This window comes from Callorhinchus milii, unplaced genomic scaffold (genome assembly GCF_018977255.1).
Source record: "Callorhinchus milii isolate IMCB2004 unplaced genomic scaffold, IMCB_Cmil_1.0 Scaffold11, whole genome shotgun sequence".
Taxonomy (NCBI): Eukaryota; Metazoa; Chordata; class Chondrichthyes; order Chimaeriformes; family Callorhinchidae; genus Callorhinchus; species Callorhinchus milii.
In genome coordinates this window covers 1,439,260-1,463,049 of record NW_024704752.1, presented here as the reverse complement: position 1 = coordinate 1,463,049, position 23,790 = coordinate 1,439,260, and the positions used below count along the sequence as shown (strand labels likewise).

The 23,790-nt window shown below is 46.9% G+C and overlaps 1 protein-coding gene across 1 annotated transcript in view; it reads right to left on the bottom strand.

Moving 5' to 3' along the window:
• Window positions 1-391: 391 nt before the first annotated feature.
• The window catches only part of LOC103187976 (interleukin-1 receptor accessory protein), a 28,166-nt gene continuing 4,767 nt past the window's right edge, over window positions 392-23,790 (bottom strand). Inside the window, exons 2-11 of the mRNA XM_042339000.1 lie at window positions 13,106-13,287; window positions 8,146-8,431; window positions 6,638-6,827; window positions 6,234-6,402; window positions 5,982-6,053; window positions 5,249-5,375; window positions 4,233-4,381; window positions 3,487-3,630; window positions 2,151-2,294; window positions 392-1,099 (exon numbers count right to left, since the gene is read on the bottom strand). Of these exons, the coding sequence (XP_042194934.1) occupies window positions 738-1,099; window positions 2,151-2,294; window positions 3,487-3,630; window positions 4,233-4,381; window positions 5,249-5,375; window positions 5,982-6,053; window positions 6,234-6,402; window positions 6,638-6,827; window positions 8,146-8,431; window positions 13,106-13,196 (1,734 nt within the window). The 5' untranslated portion in view covers window positions 13,197-13,287 and the 3' untranslated portion in view covers window positions 392-737. The remainder of the gene's footprint in view (window positions 1,100-2,150; window positions 2,295-3,486; window positions 3,631-4,232; window positions 4,382-5,248; window positions 5,376-5,981; window positions 6,054-6,233; window positions 6,403-6,637; window positions 6,828-8,145; window positions 8,432-13,105; window positions 13,288-23,790) is intronic.

Genomic DNA, 23,790 nt, shown 5'->3' with positions numbered 1-23,790 from the left:
CCCCCACCACCCATCAGAGGAAAGTTTTGATGTAGCTACTTGATCAAATCCCTTTACAGACCAAGGAGCACAAGGCTATAACTTCCCATTTTCTTGCACCCCTCTATAAAAAGGGGATGTTTACACTGCACCCCCCCACCCACCCTTCCCACCCATTATAAGGACAATACCCAGATATGTTAGAAGGTCACTCTTAGACAGACCCATTGCCCAGCAAAATTCACAAACAATCTGAGCTTCCAGTCCCAGGTTTTACAAGATAAATATGATACAATTTACATTTATATAAAGAGCACCTTTCACATCGGAGCATCTGGGCACCTGAGCTGGGGAGAGAAGAGGAAAAGGGGTGCTGAAGAGGGGAAAGAGGTGAGTTTGGGATGTGAGGAGGGAGCGAGTGTGCAAGCCACAGGGATTCTGGGATAGAATTCCAGAAACCTCACAAATACTTGAAGGGAATAATATTAAATGGCAGTTGGGAAAGAGTAGGGCAGTGGTATTAGAGTAGAGAGCTCCAGTAGGAGAGTAAGCAACAGCAGACACAATTGGGACAGAGCAGGAAATGGGATTAGAGTAGAGAGCTCCAGTAGGGGAGCGAGCACCAGCACAGATATGACGTGTACTGATTCTAAGGAGCGGTAGAGGCGTCAGGTTGACTGTGTGGGAATAATAAGTACCCAGGAAGGGTATGAAGGCACATTTTGGCTTCCGAAAAGGGTTTGTGAGCTTATGTTCTACTATACGAAATCACACATACTGGTTTCCAAACTGCTGTCCGAAGGGTCTGCCCTCCTCTTGACGGGGAGAGCAACCCGAAGTCTCTTCCAAAACCGGCTGCTCAGGTCCTGGGATTTCACCCCTCTCCACTTGATGGTGGTGCTGACAGTTTTCAAGCGTTTGAGCTCCTTCACATGGCCCATCTTCCTCACCGGCTCAAACTCTACCAAGATGACCTTGATCTGCCCTGTATTGATCATGTTTTCCATTCCAGCCTTCAACTCCAGGAGCGACTGAGTCCCGTTAACCAGATAATTGGAGCTAAGAATTACAAGCAACCTTCTGCTCTTCCAAATGCAAGCCAATGTCTCATCTGTGATGACTACAAAAATAAAAGGTGAAGCTGTTAGGGAAGGGGAATGAGAGATGGAGAACAAACGTATAGTGAATGGCCCATGGAGAGGGGATAGGATGTGGACAGCGGATAGCTCAAGATCAGGACTTCTAAGTGACGGACAAGGAGCAGAACAGGATTTTGTTAGAGTTCAGTGAAGGTTCACACTCACGCTGGGACAGAGAAGGTCGAAAAGGATTGAGATAGAGCTCTTCAGAAATTTCTGAAAGGTTTTGAGAAGATAAATAGTGGATACTTATTGGGGGTTGGATGAGTTTGGGGAGAGGGGAGAAATGAGTGGGGAAGGGTGTGTAAGCTCAGGATTGCCACTGGTCGGAGTTAAAAGGAAGGTTTAAACAGTGAAAAGATAATATGCAGGATTCTTTTATGTCCACAGAACCTCTAGAGGATTCCCTTAGTGAGGAAGAGGTTGCACAGCAACATCTCGACTACATGATGCTTTGGGGCGGCTGTCGGTGGGACCTTACTGTTGGCTGCCGCCATTGCCCACAAATAGACAACTGGCTTCTCTATGACAATTCCCCGTACGGTGTCTGGACAAGTCACGGACTCAGTTACCAGATATTCAATGTTAATATTGATGAATTCAACCTGTTTCACATCTAATTACTGACAAACAAGGAAACTCTTTTGTAGGGAAACAATACAGCCATTTTGTGCACAAATGTACAGCACAGACAGGGATGAGATGATTGACTTTTTTTTAAATCTAGAGAATTGTCGGCCAGGACACAGGGAGAGAGGAAGGGAGGGAGGACTTTTTCCCTTTCCCGCAGTATCTTTTCCAATAGATGGTTGTTGAACAACCCACGTGAAGCAGACAGTTTTAACATCCAATCTAAAGGCCAGGAACTTTAGATTCCTGTCTGACAATGCTGCGTTCCCTACCTCCAGCTACCGCGCTAGTGAGCGAGCGAGCAAGAACACAAGGGTAGTAGAACGCGAGGACCTAACCACGAGAACAAGAAAGGAGGAACGGTCACTGAAACGGGGTGAGGATTGGGCTGGGTATACGCACTGCCTCCAGGCAAGCTGTCCCGGTCGTACACGCAGACTTTGTATCCGTAGTCGTTCTCCAAAACCGTTCGCAGAGTGGTCAGGACAAACTCTTCCTCTTCCGCGTTCCTGGCGTAGGACACGTACACATCGTACTCCTTCCCATCTGTCAATCACAGGGAGAGGGTGAGAGGTACTTGCCCGACAGTGCTCATTCACTGGCACCACCAACCCTCGCATCCGATGCACTCCCGTATCACTCTGAAACGTCTCAAAAAGTGCTGGGCGGATTTTACAATCCTACAATAATCCTCTCTGAAATGGCCAACCGGTCGTCATGCAATGGGTTTCCATTGAAGACTAGTAACTGTTACAATAGTAATACTAATCCTTGCATTTGATATAGCGCCTTATCACGTCTCTGAGACATTTCAAAGTGCTTCGCAGAATATACTGTAAAGTGGATCTACTGTGAATTTGTGGCTGAAACACGGCAGCCAATTGCGCACAGCAGTGTCCCACAATCAGTCATGGATTGAGTGACTGTTTATTTTTTTACCTCCAGAAAAGGGATCTGCCAATCGACTAACAACTGGGTTCCTACTTACTGCTGGGTAAACAGAAGCTTGTGGAGTAAGGAAACTTGCCTAAGGTTTTTGTCTGTGAAGTGCGTTGACTGTATTTTGTAGGCAAACGCCAAAGGTCAATTTGCGCACAGCAAGCAGCGAAACAGTCCTGAGGGGAATGACCGTTTCCTATCGGTTGTTGCCCAGGGAATTTTCCTTTATTAAATAATAATCAGAATCCTTTTCATTAGTTAATTTGGTAAATAGGCACTCAAGGTAGCCATTACTACAAAGTTTCACCCACAAAATACACAGTCAATTCACTTTACGGTGTATCCTGTGAAGAACTTCGGGACGTCTCAAAGAAGTGATAAGGCGCTGTATTAAATGCAAGGATTATTAATCCCTCTGTACAACAATGTACATTCATATGGCCCCTTTCCTGTCGGGAGGAAATCTAAAGAATTTCACATAGCTGGAAATCCAAACTGGAGTGGGTGGGGGGCAGGGAAGGTGGCTCTGTACACATGATTTAGTTACGGTTCACGCATCTCCCCCTCGGCCCATTTCACATCTTTTCAGAACATCCATCCGTACAACCGTCCTCCCATCAAGCAAGTTCTTGAACGAGACCCATCATCCTGTCCTCAACCACCCTTCCTGGTAAGCAATTCAGCTGCCGACTCTCTCTGTGTGTAAAGCAATACTCCCTGGCATCTGCCCTAAACCTGCCCTTCCCACCCCCAGAGCCCCCCACCCCCTGCATACGTGCACTTTTGCCCTAAGTCTCACCTCCGACAGTCTCGTCAGTCCCAAAGTACAATCGATACAGTAAGATGATCTCAATCCACCAGCAGTGATAGACTACGATGGACGTCACCACGATCAACAAAGTGAATCCCAAGGCACAGCCGAGCTCAATCATATAGTTGGGAGCTGGGAAGAAATAAACAAAACATTTTGTTCACAATAATAACATTTTATACTTTATCAGCCTTATCATGTCAAGACATCTCAATGCGCTTCATAGAGTATACTGTGAGTGAATTGACTGTATACATTGTGGGCATAATGTGTACAGCAGCGTCCCACAAACAGTCCTGGATTGAGTGACCACATTCTTCTTATTTATTAATTGAAGGAATTGTTACCCCTGGAAAAGGGTTCCGCTAATCGCCAATCTGCTTACTGCTAGTTAAACAGAGGCGTGTGAAGTAAGGGAACTTACTCAACATTTCACCCTGCCGGAATTGAACCAAGATCCTCTCGCTAGTGAGGCGAGTGCTCTAACCATTGATCCTCAGGACTCCACGTCATGTTTCTCCTCAGCACGTTATAAATGCAGGTCGTTGTTGTTGTAGGAGGTAGCAGGTCGGGGGGGAGTAGGGGAGCAAGACAGAGGGGTTCCTGGATGGAGTTCCAGAGGGTGTGAGGGAGGGGGGCAGAGGCGGGGGCAAAAGGCCTGACCACCGACAGTGGAGCCGTGCAGAGGGAGCGGACAGGTTAGTGGAGGTTTAAGAGGTGGCGGAGTCAGATACCTTTCCGGGCCAGAATGACCTGACGGCTCTTGATGCCTTGACTGTTTCTCGCGAAGCAGGTGTAGTTCTTCTGGAGGTCGCTTGGGGTCAACGCGTTTATAGTCAATACACTTTCCACCACTTTGTTCTTGAGCGGCCATAGCTCTTCACTAGAGAAACCAAGCGAAGCCCGTGAATAATCAACACAACCCACAGAACCCCTCCGTCAGCCCAGAGGATTCCTGCTCACCTGGGGATGCTACACACAGACCCCATTGAGAAACCCACCAAATGAGAGCCCAGTGCTTGGCGATGTGGACTGCTGGGCTATTCTAACATACAATGGATGGTGTGTAATTGCTCCAGTAAAACTCACACAAGTTGTATCTTCATAAATTGTACAATCACCTAAGTCGCCCAAGCACCCGAGTCCCTTTCAGTTTCCTATCAAAAACACTTAGATTTATTTGCGCTATTCGTATTAATCACCTCCTAACTCGTAACAGCGCTCCCCTACCCTCCATTACCCCCGCACTTACTGGCTGAATCACGAAAAACTTAGACTTGATCCGTCGACGCATGAGCAGAAGGACTTCATTTCCCGCGATTCAATGCGATTCCAACGCTTGCTGATAAACTCAGACGGGTCATTAAGCCTTGAATCACGGGGAAATGTCTTCTTGACCCGTCACCGCATGTGCACTTACCGGCTGCATTAAACTCCCCACATAGATTAATATTTATTGATTAAATCAGACTTAATACAGTTTGCCTGCAACTCGGACTTTGTTTTGGTCATTTTAAATATTTTCATCCTGACCAATATGACTTATAATATTAGTTACATTATAATAATATAATCTTAATAATGACTACATTATAATAATATGAAAATATAAAACAATCATAATACAATAATAATAAAGTTTTACTGTAGTTTCAGATTACCCACGCATTGAAAAACAAAATGGACATTTGGAAAAAGGATTCCCACAGAAACAAAAGGAGAACCTTTGGCAAACTTTAAGCAAACTCACCTCTCTTGAATTGTTACTCTGGGGGCCAGGTCCTTGGCGTCCCAGCCATCAATGGTCCACCACACCGCGGTAGAAGAGCCCCTGATGTAATAGAAGTACGCTTGACACGTCAGGTTCACCTCCTGGTCTGCCCAACGAGGGAAAGGGTGGGTTTAACAACAATATAATAATAACAATAATATTCTCATTCACTCCATGGGACGCTGCTGTGCGCAACTGGCTGCTGCGTTTTGCGCACAAAATATACAGTCAATTCACACAATCTATTCTGTGAAGCGCTTGGAGACGACTTGAAGACCCGATAAGGTGCTGTATCAAATGCAAGGATTATTATTATCCTCGTCTTTGATACAGCGCCTTTCCCAGCAGGAGAACATCTCAAAGCACTTCCATAGGATTTACTATACAGTGTGGTGACTGTGTGGTTGGTAGGCAAACATTGCAGCAATTTGCACACAGTAGTGTCCCCCCACCACACAAACAACCGTGGGGTGAGTGACCAATTTTATTTGGGGAATTGTTGGCCAATTCAGATGAAAAATGGGATTAGAGGAGGGGAGCGTGTAGGTGGAAGGTGACGAGGAGGCAAAGGTGCAGAGTGGATAGAGTGAGCAAACGAGCAAGTGGAAGAATGGGGAAGGGGGTGGAAGGATCTAAGAGTGAAGGCAAACCCACAGAGGTCAATTTACAGGGGGAGAGTTGGGTTAGGGGGCCGATGGGCTCGAAAACTTACCATATTCCACTTCGAACCTCTCGCCTATTTTCGGCCGCATTAAATTCGGTGGCTTAGGGTGACCCTGGCTGGCTGTGAAAAGACAAAGGATATTGGTTGGAAGAAAGGATTGAGATCCCATTAAATTAATAACTAAAAATTCAAACATTTTAATAAAAAAATCTGTTAAAAAAATGTCAGGTAACTCAACAATTGTTAAGTGCAAGAAACAATCTCACCCGCAATCTAGCGCCACAGAAAGGTAATGCTTACTAGTTATTGAAACCGCGATGGTCCTCGTCAGCGTGAAGGATACGCCTCTGTTGGTGATGCTGACAACACAAGTGTAGTTCGCCTCGTGTCTCTCTTTTATGACAGGGAATAGCAGCAGAAGTCCAATGGGTCTGGGTTCGATCGAGTCCGACACAAGCTTAAGACAATTCTACACAGCAACACAAACATCAAATGACATTTCTCTCCAGGTTGTGGAGCCCACTCCTACCTCAGCTTCACATCAGGGTCACTGGATGCCATTTCACAGTCACAATTAAGCGCAGGTGGCAGGAGCCAGTAAATTAACCTAGATCACTGGTGTATTAAACACCGGTAAGACTCCAGTTCCTCAAAACATTCTCTAAGACACTCAACCTGCGATATTTTATCAGTGATTCTCTTACCTTGTACCAGGTGATGATTGGTTGAACGGTCGACTGATAAAACTCAGTGGTGCCCGGGCAGGTTAAGTTACTGGTTTCTCCTATACCAAAATCTTGCAGCAAAATGTGTTCTTTCTGGCTATAGCAGTGATCTTTGTCCTTCTGAATTACATGAAGTGGAACGGCCACTTTAATACAATAGGTGGTGTTTCTAGGAAAGCAAGAATAGCCACAATGCCATTAAACCATCCAAAATGGGATGCGGAACAATCGAGGAATTGGGCTCTGAATAGACAAGAACCCTTGCAAAAGCTTTCATGCCTATAATATTGAAGTCTCAAAGTGCTTCACGGGTAATTGCTGTGAAGTGTAATTGTGGCAGCCAATTTCAGCCCAGCAATGACCCTACAAACAGCCATGAAGTGAATGACTGATTTTATCTGGGGGATTGTCAGCCAGGACAGAGAGAGAGAGAGAGAGAGAAACTCCCTCCTCTTTTGGAATAGAGCTTCAACTCCCACCGTAAACACACTAAACATGCACAATCGCACACCTCAGCTACCAGCTTCCATTACGAAAGAAACAGCTAGGAACATAGGCATTGCTGACGAAAAAAGGCCAAGGTCCATCTGGTTTGCCTTCTACTACCTTGGTAGTCGCATACCACAATAATGGAGATGTTGGTAGCAATTAATTCTGCAAGGATTAGTCTACAACAGAGTGGAAAGCTTTGGGAACGTTAGATCCAAGGTCTATCCTCCAGGGGGCGGTGGGAGGAAGGTAAGCAGGCTCTCCTTAGAGCTGTACTAGAATTGAGCCAGCCCTCTATGGCGTCTCTAATCCAATTCCTGAGCCATGTGGGCCCATAGTATTCCAGAGCAGTGCTCATGACAGCACAGCCCATCGACAAGGCCTGGACCCATCGTGGAGTCCTGTAGCTCAGTGGTTAGAGCACTCGCTTTGCAAGTGAGAGACCTGAGTTCAATTCCAGGCAGAGGGCGAAACCTTGGGCAAGTTTCCTTACTCCACACAGAGCCTAATAATAATCCCTCCAAAAAAACAAAAAAAATAATAAATTGGTCATTTTCAATCTACGACTGTTTGTGGGACTTTGCTGTGCGCAATTGGCTGCCGCGTTCGCCCACAAATCTGCAGTCAATTCACTTTACAGTATAATCTGTGAAGCGCTTTGGGACGTCAAGAAGACGTGAAAAGCGCTATATCAAATGCAAGGATTATTATTATTATTATTAAGGGCAGACCAGTCACTGGGAGCAGCTCCTGTTAACAATACAAGCCAAAACCCAAACGGGTAGGGTGGTCCTAGTTGGACAAGCAGCAGAAAAGCTTGGCAGACATATCCATTCATCACGTCTCAAAGGACTTGTATGCTGTATCCCTAAATATTGTTTTCTAAAAGAAATCTATCAAAAATTTGTAAGATGCATAACCACCACAAGAACAACAACATTACATTTGGATAGCGCCTTTCACGTCAGAAGAACATAAATAAGTAAAGAAGCAGCTACCTGAGCATGCACGTGTAATTTCCAGAGTCTTTGCGAGTCACCGGCCAGAACCACAGCAGGTCCCTCTCCTTGCTAACGCGGTTCTCTGCTTGGTTCAGGTCGATGGGCTCCTCCAGGTCCTGGTTTGGGCTCGTTTTGTACCAGACCAGGGTGAGGCCAGAGGCGTGAGCTGCCGTGTAGTTGGACTTGATGTAGGTGGAGAAGAGCGGGCACTTCACCCTGGTCGGCTCCCCATCGTAAGCCTGGACCTTGTTGATGTTGTCCACTCCCCAGTCCATGCATCGTTCTGAAACACGGAATTCAAAGGCATATAGGTGTCTGACACTCGAACAGACATCAAGCTTAAGAGTCTCCAAACTGAAATACAGGAGTCGCAATGTGTAGTGGTTAGCGCTCTCACCTCGCAAATGAGAGGACCTGGATTCGATCCCAGACAGGGTGAAACATGTCAGTTTCCTTACTCCGCATACACGCCTCTGTTTACCCAGCAGTAAGTAGGAACCCGGTTGTTAGTCGATTGGTGGATCGCTTTCTGGGGGTAATAATTGCGTCAAAAAAGAAACAAATTTGGTCACTCAATCCACGACTGTTTGTGGGACGCCGCTGTGTGCAATTGGCTGCTGCGTTTCGCCCACAAAATACACAGACAATTCACTTTGCAGTATATTCTGTGACGCGCTTTGAGACGTCTCGAAGACGTAATAAGGCGCTGTATCAAATGCAAGGATTATTTTTAGTAGTGTTATTACTGGGAACAGCACTAGGAAATTTCTGCCTGTGGAAATAGAGTGTGACACCACCCACCCGCATCCACCAACCCAGGAGGGACTCCCGCTCGTCACCTAATCCCGGAAAGTGCATACATGGCAACCTGGTTAGAGCACCTTCTTGTGCTGTCTCACACCGGTGGACTTTGCATTTAGTCTAGGTTTACATAGGAACATAGTAAATGCTAGACGAAAAAAGATCAATCCATCCAATTTGCCTTCCACCATCCTGCAGTCACATACACATGTCACATCCTGAATCACTCAAACTGTATCCCAAAATATTACTTCGTAAAAGAAATGCATCTAACTTGCATTTGAAAGAATCAACACTTTTTGCTTCCAAGGTCTTCCTGGGGAACCAGTTCCATAGATGTAACAATCACTCACTGAAATAATGTGACCGCAGATTAGTTTCTGAATTTACCCCCCCCTTCAATCACAGGCCTCTGGTTCTACTGTTCTGGACAAGATTAAACAGATTGTAATGGTCTATGTTATCTAATCCCTTTAGAATCTTAACAACAGCAATCATATCAGCTCCAGTGCTGTGCAGGGATCACTGCATTTTACGGAGGTGCAACGGAGAAGACATTAAACCGAGGTCCCGTCTGTGACAGTGTTGGTGAGTTATTGTATTGGAGAAGAGAAGGGAGTTTGTGTCCTGCCCAACAGTCTGCAAATGAAAAATTGGTCATTCAACTCATGGCCGTTTGTGGGATGTTGCTGTGCATAAATAGTTGCTCTTTATTAAATGCAAGACTTCATAAATATTATGATTAATTATCTATCCGACTTCCTCTTAAACATCCCAATCGATTCAGCCTCCGCTGGCTGTGCATTCCATGTCCTCTCAACCCGCTCTGACGAAGAAACATTTGTGCTCTGATATCTAACTACAGAGCACACTGCACTCACCACAACCCAGGCTGCTTGTATCTCCCCTATTAACCATAATGATAACCCTTACATTTGAGATAGCACCTTATCATGTCGTTGAGATGTCTGAAAGCGCTTCACAGATTATCCATTGTAAAGTGTAGTGACTGCGTATTTTATGGGCGAAAATCAGCAGCCAATTGCACACAGCAGTGTCCCACAAACAGTTTTGTGGACTGAATTACCACTTTTTTTTTGGAGGGTTTCATCACTCGTGACCTAGACATCTCTGGTCTGTTCATCATGGACAAGGTCATCTCTGACCACTTCTTCATCTCCCCCTCCTTCCGTATCCCCCTCCCCTCCTCCAAGCCCTCCATCATCTTTTTCCGGCTATGGAAAAAGCTATTGCTCTAGTGCCTCACAAAAGCCCCCTCGTCCTCAGACCTTCCATCCACAGCGATCCTGATGCAGCCATCAAGCTGCTAAACGATCGCCTCTCCTCCATCTTTAATTCACTTGTCCCCATGAAATCTAGGACCATCTCCAAACCCTCAAATCCCAAACCCGGTTGCTCAAACACAGATGGCACAAAACCATCTGGTTGGTTCCCTGCCAACTGTAGCTCAAGCATCTTCGTACCCACCACCGCTCCTTAGGCATCAGGTTCGATCCCCAGCTTTCCTTTCTACCACACATTCGTTCCCTGACCAGGACCACTTTTCCCCCCACCTCTGCCACATTGCCCGCCTCCGTCTGTACGTCACAACAGAAGCAGCTGAAACCCTCGTATACGCCTTCATCACTTCCCGGCTGGACAATTCCAATGCCCTCCTCGCTGGTCTCCCCAGCTCCACCATACACAAAATTCAACTAATTCAGAACTTCGACACCCGGATTCTCACCCGCACAAAACTCTGTACCCCCATCACACCAGCCCTTGCCAGGCTCTGCTGGCTCCCAATTACTGAACGGATTGAGTTCAAGATCCTCTCATTTGTTTTGAAATCCCTTCATTCCCTCACAGCTCCCTACGTTTCCGATTTGCGTACCCCCCAACTCCACCATCCATTACCTCTGCTCGCCTCTCTCCAGCCTCCTGATCATCCCCTACGCTCCACTATCAGTGGTCGTGCACCTACAGATACTACTCCCCAAAACTGTCACTTTCTCCCTCAATCCCTCTGCCTTGTCCCTACATTCAAAATCCCGACTAAAGACCTTCCTTTTTGATCGTGCTTACGGTCACCTCACCCCTCCCTCCCTGGCTTGGGGGTTGGACTCCGCCACTGTCAAGTGCTCTGGGACGCTGGAGGGCACTATATAAATGCAAGTTGTTGCTGTTGGATTATCACCCCCAGTAAGTGAAACAGCCGCTTTGTTTAAACAGAGGCCATCGATTTCCATTGTGATATCATGTGGAGGACCAAGCACAGTGCCAAACATTAATGAAGAAAGATATTGGCTGGTAGGGTATCCCTTTGGTTGGGGTGGGGGGGGCAGGGGGAGAGAAATCATCACGTTTCTCTTAGAAAGAACAGGGGCGAGAGACACGAGGGTCCCTTAATATCCACCTGAATCAAAAGTCAGGCACAACCAGCCATGCTGGACGGACAGAGGTTGCTGATTACGGCAACATGAGCAGTATAGATTAGTGATTTAATGATGATGGATTGAGGACAGGAGTGAGAGCAGCAGATTGATTGCAGGGGTCCAGGGCAGAGGCAGATGGAATCTTATCTCCCCATACTCCCCCTCACCTCCCCTAAGCTCCACTAACCACAAACCCATACATCCTCATCAACAGCAAAACAGCCAGCAACACACTTTGTTTAAAGAGCAGCCATTGATTTCCGTTGTGTTATGGCTTCCAGAAAGCAGATATCCTTGGGCGCGGGGGAAGGGGGGGGGGAATATCCGCTCATCAAGGTGAAAACATCAACAATAGAACAACAAATGACATTTACACAGTGCCTTTCTCATGTCAGGAGGACGCCCCATGGCGTTGGACAGTTAAGGATTTGCACCCAAGCTGGGGGTTGGGATCAGGAGGGGTAGAGGGCAGGGAGGGCGAGGTAGGAGGGTGACCGAATGCATGGTTGAAGGAAAGGGTCTTGAGACTGACCACGAAGGAAGCAAGGGAGGGGGTTAGGCAAAGGGAATGTGGGGTGGAGTTCCAAAGGATGGGGACAGAGAGGCTGAAGGCTTGACCGTTGATGGTGGAATGGGACGGGGCAGATGGGTGACATGGGCAGGCCAGAGCCCAGCAATCCCGAGTGCTGTTTAGTTGTGGGAGATGCAGGTGGGGGGGGGGGGGGGGGGGTGGAGCTGGTGAAAAGGAAGGACTTTTGTCTCTGAAGCGAGTCCGATCTGGGCAGATGATTGATGAGGCTTTTACTGTCTTGCTCTCTGGAGAATGATTAACTAAGTTGGGTGCTGGCAGTACTGTCGACTTTACACAGCGCTGTTGCTCTAACGAAACGCTCTACTCAGAGTCCCTCACACCACAGCTCAGACACGCACTCGCGCATCAGATTGATGGGCCTCATGCTCACCTTTCACAAATGCTTATCTATTAATTGTCTGTGTAAATGCAGTGCTCGACAACTCATTACTCATTAACTGCAAGTGTCTGGGGAAATTTTCACATTATATGCTCGTTCCGTTCACGGATATCAGCCAACAACATCACACAAAAACACACCAACACCAGCCTCTGTACAGAGCAGTGCAGTAAACACGAAATGCAGAATGGGCCAAGCCAATAGGTTGACCAGGGGAAGTCTGAGACAAAAAAATCCTCCATTACACGTGTGTACCCCTTAATCCCCCTGTTCCCCCCAAATCCACATCTCTCATTGCCTCTTGAATACACTGGAACAATAAGAATACTTGCATTTGATATAGTTCCTTATCACATCGTTGAGACGTCTCAAAGATTTTGTGGGCAAAACGCGACAGACAATTAGCACAGCGGTGGTGGATTGAGTGACCACATTATCGTAATTTGTTTGGAGGGATTATTACTGCTGGTAAAACGATCCACCAATCGACTAACGACTGGGTTCCTGCTTACTGTTAGGTAAACAGAGGTGTGTGGTGTAAAGAAACTTGCCTACGGTTTTGCCCCAGCCCCACCCGGCAGGGCGAGTGCGCTAACCACTGAACTACAGGACTCTACAACAGAACCTACAAGCTATGAAAGGCTTCAAAGCATCGAAACGTCAATGACTCAAAAAAAACACACACAGCATCCACGCTCCTCGGGGCAGGGTGGGGAGGGGGGGTGCTCGAGAGCTGACACTCTGGCTTACCGGATTCACCGAGCCCCCGGGTTTCAGCTGTGATGACGATGCTGAGACTTCGTGCCCAGAACCACAGGGCGACCCCCAATAGAGGGGGCATTGTGCAGCCCCCCCCCCCAACCCAAGCGCTCCGGTCCCTCACTGTGCGTCTCACAGCGGTCACTGCAGCCCAGAGAAGTCGATTCCCGAGGCTGGAAGCAGAGCACAACGACACTTTGAAACAACAGCAATTTGGATGGATGATTCCACGCACATAGAAATGACAGCAATGCGAACAGCATTAAAATGGTTTGGCCAAATAAAACGACACTCCGTCCCTCAAAGCGTCTGAGCCCATCCCTCCCCGCGCCCCCCAAAATAGTCATTTTTACAATGATTTACTCTCTCTCTTCTCTCACCCCCCAAGGAACTGCAATGACATGAACACACCACATGTTGGCAATTAGGAAATGGGGGGATGCAGGAGGATGGGAGATAGTTGGGGTGAGTATGGGGCATGGGGTGGTGAGGATGCGAGGGTGGTCACCAAAGAGGAGGAATGGACAACACAAAAGCAAGACTCCACCGCCCACTCCCTCCATTCCGCCAACCCCCAGTGACCCCCCTCCTGCCACATCTCATACCTCCACCAACCAACTGTCAGTCACACACAATAAAAAATGATATTCCTTCCATTTGATACAGAGCCTGATCGTATCATCCAAATATCTCAAAAGGCCTCACAGGATTTTACTGTAAAGTGTAACAACTGGATTTTGTAGGTGAAAATGCAGCAGCAAATTTGCGCACAGCAATGTTCCACAGACATGATGGGGAGAGACGAGGGGAATGGGGTTAGAGTAGAGAGCTCCAGTGGGGGAGCGAGCCCCAGCACAGACACCACGGGGAGAGAGAGAGAGAGCAGGGAGTGGGGTTAGAGTAGAGAGCTCCAGTGGGGGAGCGAGCCCCGGCACAGACACCATGGGGCTGAGTTGCTTCTTTGTGTCATCGTGACTCTGTTTGTTGGACTTGAGCCACAATTGATCATTTAAGAAAGACTCGGAAATACACCATATGCTTAATTCGGAAGCCATTGATCCAAGCCACTTACTGCGCTAATAGGGATTCAGCCTAATTGATGAAGTTAGTTGCTTCGCTGTAGAATATGGAATTTGAAATGAGACCTAATTGCTTTCTGTAGATTAACACGGTTCTGCCAAAGCCGCTCCAGATCAGCCTCAAAAGTAAATTTAAAAATAAATTTAGCACAAAACAGCCCATAAGAAGGAGGGGGTTGGATGTTACAGTGAGGCAGAGTATTGACCCATCACCTCTGGCAACAACAATAAAACTTGCATTTATATAGCAGCCTTCACACAGGGTAGTGTTTCGCAGCATTACACAGTGGCAAAGCCCAATGGTGACGGTAGGCAAGATTGAAGAGGTTTGTCTGATCTGAAAATGGGGAGGAGGGAGAGAGTACCAGAGTTTCGGGGCGTAGTGGCTGAAAGCACGGCCACCGATGGTAGAACGGAGGGGACCAGGGACAACAACAACAATAAAATTACATTTATAGAGCGCCTTTCATGTCGGGAGGACGTCCCAAAGCGCTGAACAGTCAGGTGTCGGGGCCCGAGCATGGGAGAGGGGTGGTGTAGGGGTGGGAGGGCGACCGAAGGCACGATCAAAGAGAAGGGTCTTGAGACCGGCCTTGAAGGAGGCGAGGGAGGAAGCGAGGCGGGATGGAGTTCCAGAGTGTGAGGGCAGAGAGGCTGAAAGCCTGGCCACCGATGGTAGGGCGGGAGACATGGAGCAGACCGGAGCCTGATGAACGGAGGGAGCGGGCAGGTTTGTAGGGAGTTAACAGGTCGGAGAGGTAGGAGGGGGTAAGGCCATGGATGGACTTGAAAGTGAGGACAAGGATCTTGAATTCAATCCTCTGGGGGACGGGGAGCCAGTGGAGTCGGGCGAGAGTGGGAGTGATGAGGTCACGTAGCTGCAGAGTTTTGGATGATCTGTAGTTTGTGAAGGAAAGAGTTGGGAAGGCCGATGAGGAGGATGTACGTCAAGCAAACAGGAGGATAGAGTCAGCGGGGAATAGGCAGGCAATTGGGTGTCAATCCAGCCTGTCCATTTGTGTGTATATGTGCGTTTGTGTGCGTGAGAGAGAGAGGAAATGAGTATTGGTACGTGTGTGTACACATATACACACACACATACACCCAAGAATGCACACACATGCACATGTGTAATTGAACCCATCTCCCCTGTGGTTCAGGCGGGGAAAACAGCTTGGAATCCATTTTATAGTGGATGTTATATCAAGAAAGGGGTGGGTGAGGGGAAAGGCAGCTAATCGGGGGGGTGGTGAGGATGGTGGAATGGGGGGGGGGTGGTCAAGTAGGCAGCTAATTGATGGGGTGGTTACTATCTTGAAGGATCTGGACAATTAAGCCTAGGCAAAGCAATGGCAAATGGGTTGTAAAGTGGATAGATGCTGGTAAAGTAGATTGGTAAACGGAAAGGAAACTCCACTCACATGATAGAGAGCCACCCATTAGCGGAGGGAAGGATTGGATTATGATCATGAATCATTCCCTGAAGGGCTACAATTAACGGAGAGCCGTTATCATCAAAGCTAATTACACTTTATAGTTTACGTCTCCGGAGTGCAGCACGTAAAGTCAAACCAGACTTTTAAAGTCAAATATCGGCTTCTCAGTCACTCATATCTTTTTTATTTTTGGGGGGAGGGATTATTACCCACGGAAAGCGATGCGCCAATCAACCCACAACCGGGTTCCTATTTACTGCTAGGTAAGCAGTAGGTGTGTGTAGTAAGGAAACTTGGCTAAGGTTTCAGGAAATCAAACCCGGGTCCTCTTGCTTGCGAGGCGAGGGCTCCAACCGGGATGCTACAGACCTCTCACAAATCCTCCATGAGAGGAGAGTGCACTCAACCCATCCCGAGGGAGTCAGAGGGAGAAGAGGGGGTGTAATCCACAGCAGGGTCCATTCCATCTTAACACAGTAAATACAATCATCACGTTTCTTTTGGTGGTGTTTTGCACTAAAGTGGCGAGTCAAGATTCCCAAGGCTGCACTGGAAGCAGTCACAGGGAGGGGAGGATTTGCTTTAATAAAAGCAGTAAATAAGCCAGGCTGGCACGAAGTTAGGAACTCGCTTCAATTACTAAAGTGGAAAGGTTCAGAGTCCTGTTTGGATCAGGCAGCATATTTTACAGTCGCCATGCCAACAGGCTCTTGCCAACCTGTGCCTAATACTTTCCGAAATTAGGTAAGCAGGATGCGTCTCTCCAGGGAGAGAGAGAGAGAGAGCGCATTCCCATTCCAACAATCTATCTCTGGGATTTCCATGTGTAGATGGGATGCCTGGAATTCTCAGTTGGGTTTGGATACTCTTAAGCACATGGTGATGGGTTTCCGCATGTGTCAGACACCTGACTGATCCTAAATAAATAAATAAATAGTCTCCATTATGAATTAAAGAGAACATCCACGCGCTAAATCTTCAACGCTGAGATTATGTTATAGAATACATTAGAATATGCAGCACGGAAACAGGCCATTCAGCCCAACTGGTCTATGCCGGTGTTTATGCTCCACGTGACCCTCTCCTGCCCTTCCTCAACTAAGCCTTCAAGCAGAACCTGCTATTCCTTTCTCCCTCATGTACCTATCTAGCTTCCCCTTAAATACATCTATGCTATTTGCCTCAACAACACTTTGTGAAAGCATGTTCCACATTCCCACTGCTCTCTGTGTGAGGATATATTATAAATAATAATACGTGCATTTGATACCAATCAACACTGCAGTCACAGGGACTTGTCCACAACTGTTTATGGGGACGCTGCTGTGCGCAATTGGCTGCCGCATTTCACCCACAAAATATACACTCAATTCACTTTACAACAACAACAACAACAACAAGATTCCATTTATAGAGCGCCTTTCACGTCAGGAGGACGTCCCAAGGCGCTGGACAGCATATTTGGTGAAGCGATTTGAGACGTCGCAAAGACACAATGAGGTGCTATATCAAAACGCAAGGTTTCATCCTGCCAAGAATTGAACCCAAGTCAGAAGCTAAACCACGCACAATAACATCCCAGAAAAAAGCATGCCGTGATTTATCTGGGAGACTGTTAGCCAAGACATCGGGTGAAATTCACTTCTCTTTTCCAATAGTGTCACAGCATCTTGAACATTCATCTAAAGGACAGGCAGATTGGAGCTAGGTTATAAATCACATCTATAAGGACAGTAACTCTGACAATATAGGTCCACACACCCACCACCAGTGCTGCAATGGAGAGTCAGCCTGGATTGTGATCTGAAAGTCCCAAAGTGAGACTTAAACCCACATCTTTCTGACCCAGAACCCTTCACACAATAATAATAATAATCCTTACATTTGATATAGCGCTTTTGACATCGGGAGGACGTCCCAAAGCGCTTCACAGAATATACTGTAAAGTGAATTGACTGTATATTTGTGGGCGAACGTGGCAGCCAATTGCGCACAGCAGCGTCCCAAAGGCAGTTGTAAATCAAGTGACCAAATTATTACTATTTTTTGAGGGGTTTATTACTAACAATCGACTAACAATCGGGTCCCTATTTACTGCTAGGTAAGCAGAGGCGTGAGGAGTAAGGAAGCTTGCCAAAGGTTGCGTAACATCCGACAACGAGATTGGCTTAGGGAAAAGAACAAAACTCAATAAATACTTAAGTGGATCAGGGTCGGAGTGAAATGAAAAAGGAGCAATTAGGCAGAAGATGTTTGTCTGAATCAACAACAACAACAAAATTACATTTATAGAGCGCCTTTCGCGTCGGCAGGACGTCCCAAAGCGCTGGGAATCACTCAGGGATTGGACACCATCGAGCAAGCAAATGGTGCGAAGCTCTGAAACTCTCCTGTCTATTGTCATCTGCTCAACACACACCCCTCTGGGGCCTGACTCGGCTCCTCACTGCTGCATCAGGAAGGTATTCAGACACTCAGACAAGAATTATAGCTGTTATTTCTACCTTATAAATGAACATCAGAAGAGGAGCTACAAGCTGAAAGGAAAGGCACCAGCCACTCACACCCTCGTCTCCGGGTCACACGGTTGTGTTTGGACTCGCGCAGTGGTTACAGCGCTCGCCTCGCAAGTGAGAGGACCCAGGTTCGATTCCCGGGCGGTGTGAAACCTTAGGCAAGTTTCTTTACTCCACACGGCTCTGTTTACCAGCAGAAAGTAGGAAGGCAGTTGTTAGTCGATTGGCGGCTCAGTCTCCAGGGGTAATAATCCCTAAAAAAAACTTGGATCTGTCAATCCACGACTGTTTGTGGGACAATACTGCATTTCGTCCATAAATTACACATTCACTCCACTTTACAGTATATCCTGTGAAGTGCTTTGAGACGTCTCAATGACTGTGAAGTCCTGTAGCTCAGTGGTCAGAGGACTCGCCTTGCAAGTGAGAGACTTGGGTTCAATTCTTGTCAGGACGAAACCTTGGGCAAGTTTCCTTACTCCACACGCCTAATAATCCTTCAAGAAAAAAAAAAATCACTCAATTCACGATTGTTTGTGGGACGCTGCTGTGCGCAATTGGCTGCCGTGTCTCGCCCACAAATATACAGTCAATCCACTTTACAGTATATTCTGTGAAGCGCTTTGAGACGTCTCGAAGACGTGAAAAGCGCTATATCAAATGCAAGGATTCTTATTATTATATCAGATGTGAAGACTATTATTATTAATGATATTATTGTTGTGGGTTCCACCTTAATCACCGACTAAGCTTACAGTCCAGACTGTCGCACCAGTACAATGCTGGCGGAGAACAGCCCTGTATTGTCAGATCCATGCAACATCGTCAGATCCAGGCATTAGATCACGCAGCCTCTTCAAAATCATTCGCCTAATTTTTCCTTCGGATCTGAAGTGCTTTGCTCCAGGGATTCCCAACTCCTCAGCAGCAATGAGGGAGCCAAGATTCCCAAGGCTGCAATTACTCACAGCGTCATTCACATCACTGTGAGTGAAGGGACCGTAGGAGCAATTACAACTCATGGGCTGGTTCCAGCTCTGTGTGTGAGAGAGAGAGAAAAATGCTGAGCTTCAAGGCTGCCATTGAACTGCCCTCATTGAGCTAATGACTGCTGATGGAGGTCGAAGGTCTATTACTCTCGTTTGGCCATTCATCTAATAATACTACTATTATGAACAATAATAATAATCCTTGCATTTGATACAGCGCCTTATGTCACAGGATATACTGTAAAGTGAATTGACTGTATTTTGTGGACGAAACGATGCAGTCGGTTGTGCACAGCAGCGTCCCACAAACAGTCATTGATTGAGTGACCAAACCAGTCTTTGATTTTGAAGATTCATTACCCCCGGAAAGGGATACGCCAATCGATTAACAACCGGGTTCCTACTTACTGCTGGGTAAACAGAGGTGTGCGGAATAAGGAAAATTGCCTGAGGTTTTGCCCCACCCAGGAATCGAACCCGGATCCTCCCGCTTAAGAGGCGAGTGGGGTAACGACTACACTACAGGACTCCACATTCCTGATGGAGAACCAACACACTCCATTGATTCAATGAGATTCATTGCCATCCGCCTAGGAGATCTGAGTGCCCCACTTTACAAACGACCACACGGCTGTGGAGAGGGGAACAGAAAGGGTAGAGGAAGTGGGGCTGCCCTTACTAAACCTGGGAGAGCTGAGGAGATCTCGGCGCTCACAATTAAGACCTGTTTTGATAAAGTAAATAAGGAGAACTAGTTCCACTGGTGAGTGAGTCTGTAACTGGATTGCATCAACTATGGATTCATTTTTAATCCATCGTCAATGAATAAAATGGATTTCACCCACAAAATATACAGTCAATTCACTTCACAGTTATATTCTGTGAAGCGTTTTGAGACGTCTCAATGACGTGATAAGGCTCAATATCTAAGGCAAGGATTATTATTATTAATCTGGGTCCTGCCTCGACCACCACACCTGGTAGGGCATTCTGCATCCTCACATAATAATAATCCTTGCATTTGATATCACCTTATCACGTGGGAAGGACGTTTCAAAGTACTTTACAGGATATACTGTAAAGTGGAGTGACTGTGTATTTGATGGCAAAATTGGCTGCCAGTTGCACACAGCAGAGTCCCACAAACAGCCATGAAATGAGTGACCATCAAGTCACATCTCTCGCTCTCTGTAAAACAATTCTGATTTCACTTCTGCTTGATCTTTTTCTTTTGAGGAGGAAGAAAGTTTGTGTGAAGGCTGTTTCTGCACTGGATTAAATGGGATTCTGTTCACGATACAGTGGATGAGAGATGATCTGCAGAGGGAATGGTCTCAATGGGCCAAGTGACGCTTTCTCATTTCACCCTTCCTTGCTTTTTTCTACAGCTTATAACAAAAAGTGCGTTAGCATTAGTTACAAGTTGCTCAGAAATTACACTGCAATTATTTACCAGTAGGTGCTTTACGGAGAGAGAGAGGGAGAGAGAAAGAGAGAAAAACAATTTTTTGTTGGCAATCCTCAACCGCAATATCCACACTCAGCAATAAAAAAAATTGGGTACATCAATGCTCTCTCTCTCTCTTTCTCCCCAATGCTATGATATCCTTCCTGAAACATGGTGCCCAGAACTGTACATAATACCGCAAAAATGGTCAAACTAAAGTTTTATATAAATGGTGTTGAAAATTATGCGGGGTATTGATAGAGTAGTTAGGGAGAAACTCTGGCAGGTGGATCGGCAACCAGAAGACACAGATTTAAATAATTTGCGAAAAAGAGAGGAGATGGAGAATTTTTTTTAAACCCAGAGTTGTTACGATCTGGAACACACTGCCTGAAGGGGTGGTAGAAGAAGATTCAATTATAGCTTTCAAGAGGGAATTGGATAGGTACTTGAAAAGGAAAAATGTACAGGGCTATGTGATAAGGGCGTGGGAGTGGGACAAGTTGGATAGCCCTTTCAAAGAGCTGGTACAGGTGTGATGGGCCGAATGGCCTACTCCTGTGCTGTAATATTCTATGATTCTATGAAATACAACTTCATCATTGCTTCATCAAAAGTAAGGACAAGGGCGATTCAACCGCCTTTCATCACCTGCCTTCAGCATCACCACTCATGCGTTGGGCTGTCCCTTTAAATCTACTTCCACGCCAGAAGCAATCAGGAAGCATTCATCTACATCAGCCACTGAGGGTCCCTGATATTGTGGAGTCCTATAGCTCAGTGGTAGAGCACTTGCCTCGCAAGTGAGAGGACCCGGGTTCGATTCCCGACAGGATAAAATGTTGGGAAAAAGGGATATGCCAAACGACTAACAACCGGGTTCCTACTTACTGCTATATAAACAGAGACGTGTGGAGTAAGGAAACTTGCCCAACATGTCACCCTTCCAGTAATCAAACCCAGGTCTCTCGCTTGTGAGGCGAGTGCTCTATTAGAGTAGAGAGCTCCAGTGGGGGAGCGAGCACCAGCACAGATACATTAGGTTTCCTGTGTCTCGCCTCAATTACTAAATAATGTGCGCTCTGCGTCTGGCTGTGGAGAAACGAGCATCCGTTGTAGGTTCCAAAGCAGCAATTCCTTTCCTTGTGGAGTCATGTAGGGCAGTGGTTAGAGCGCTCGCCTCCCAAGCAACAGGACCCAGGTTTGATTCCCGGGCAGCCCGAAACGTTGGTCAAGATTCCTTACTCCACGTGCCTCTGTTTACCTAGCAGCAAGTAGGAACCCGATTGTTAGTTGACTGGCGGATCACTTTTCCGGGGGTAATAATCCCTTCAAAAAACAATAATAATTTTGGCCACTCAATCCACGATTTGGTTGTGAGACGCTGCTGTGCTGTGCTGCCACGTTTCACCCACAAAATATACAGTCAATTCACTTCACAGTATATTCTGTGAAGCACTTTGAGACATCTCGAAAACATGATAAGGCACAATATCAAATGCACGAAATATTACTGTTCCCAATACCAGCCAGTAGACAAATCATACGCGATCCATCACAGCAATAGTTTGGTGCTGTCGGTGGAGAAATCATACCGTGGAGAAATCTCAGAGGCACAACAGAATTGAGGACCGTTCCATTACACAGCAGCCCATTAGCCAAAGCTTATTAATCCCAGTTTTATTCTGGTGCAAAAAGATGAATCTCCAGATCAGGGCAGCTAACAAAAAGATATCAAATTCAACAATAACATATGCCATTTACACAGCGCCTTTCATGATGGGAGGACATCCTAAGGTGCTGGACAGTCAGCGATATGGACCTGAGCTGGGGGTTGGGATCAGGAGGGGTGGAGGGCACGGAGGGAGGGTGACCGAAGGCACAGTTAAAGAGGAGGATCTTGAGATGTGACTTGAAGGAGGTAGGGGAGGGAGCAAGGTGGAGGGACTGTGCGATAGACTTTCAGAGAGTGGGGCAGAGCGGCTGAAGGCCTGACCACCAATGGCGAGGTGGGTTGGACGGGGATCAGGCTGGAGCCTACTGAGCAGAGGGAGTGGACCCGACAATAAATTCATACCAAATGCATTTATGCTGTGTATTTGGCAGGGCTTTGTGATGTCCTCCTGAAGCAAAACGCGCTTCACAGGCGCAATTTGTTGTTGGTGTTATTATTACTACTATCATTGTATTTATATCAATATTAATGTATAAATATAATACCAACATGGTAAGGCACTACATCAAATGCAAGGATAATTATTATAGAATCAGATCAAATGTCACAGCAGAGACAGGCCATTCGGCCCAACCAGTCCGTGCGGTGTTTTTAATCCACAGCAGCCCCCACCCCTCCTAATCAACAATGACAACAACTTGTATTTATATACCGCCCTCCACATTGGGCGGCATCCCACAGAGCCCGATGCCAAACCAGGGGGAGGGGGAAGGTGACCACTGGTGCGGTCGAAGAGGAAGGCAACCTGAAAATGGGGAAAGAGGGGGCAAAGCGAAGGGATTGAGGGAGGGAGTTCCACAGCTTTGGGGCAATGGTGGCTGAACGCACGGCTGCCGATGGTGGAGCGGAGGATTTGAGGGACAAGGAGGAGGCCGGAGCCAGTAGAGTGGAGCCAGCTGTGAGGAGAGAGGTTAGAGAGATGGAGGGGAGGTCCAAGGAATGGAGGGATTTAAACACTAGAGTGAGGATCTTGAAGTGGATCTGCACTGTGACAGGAGTCAGTGGAGTTTGGCAAAGACTCAGGTATCGGGGTACGGAGTTTGCGGGTGAGAATGCAGGCGGCGGAGCTTTGGATGAGTTGAATTTTGTGGATAGTGGAGCAGGGGAGACCGGTGAGGAGGGTATTAGAGTCGGTCCAGCCGAGGGGTGGCAAAGGCACGGACAAGGGCTTCAGCAGCTTGTGGAGCAAGTTACTGTCGGAGACGGGCAATGTGGCGGAGGTGGAAGAAAGTGGACCTGGTCAGGGACCGGATGTGAAGGAGGAAGGATAACTGGGGATCGAATCTGATGCCTAAGTTGTGCACAGGTTCAGAGAATTTTAAGGACAGGTTGGATTTAATCCCCTCTCCCGTTCACACCACTCGACTGCATTTTGTTTAAAGAAGGATAATAATCTTGGCAATTATTCAAAAGAGGTTAGGAGAGAAGCTTGAGCAAGAGAAATATTATAGGGCAGGTAGTTGGGTGGGGAGTG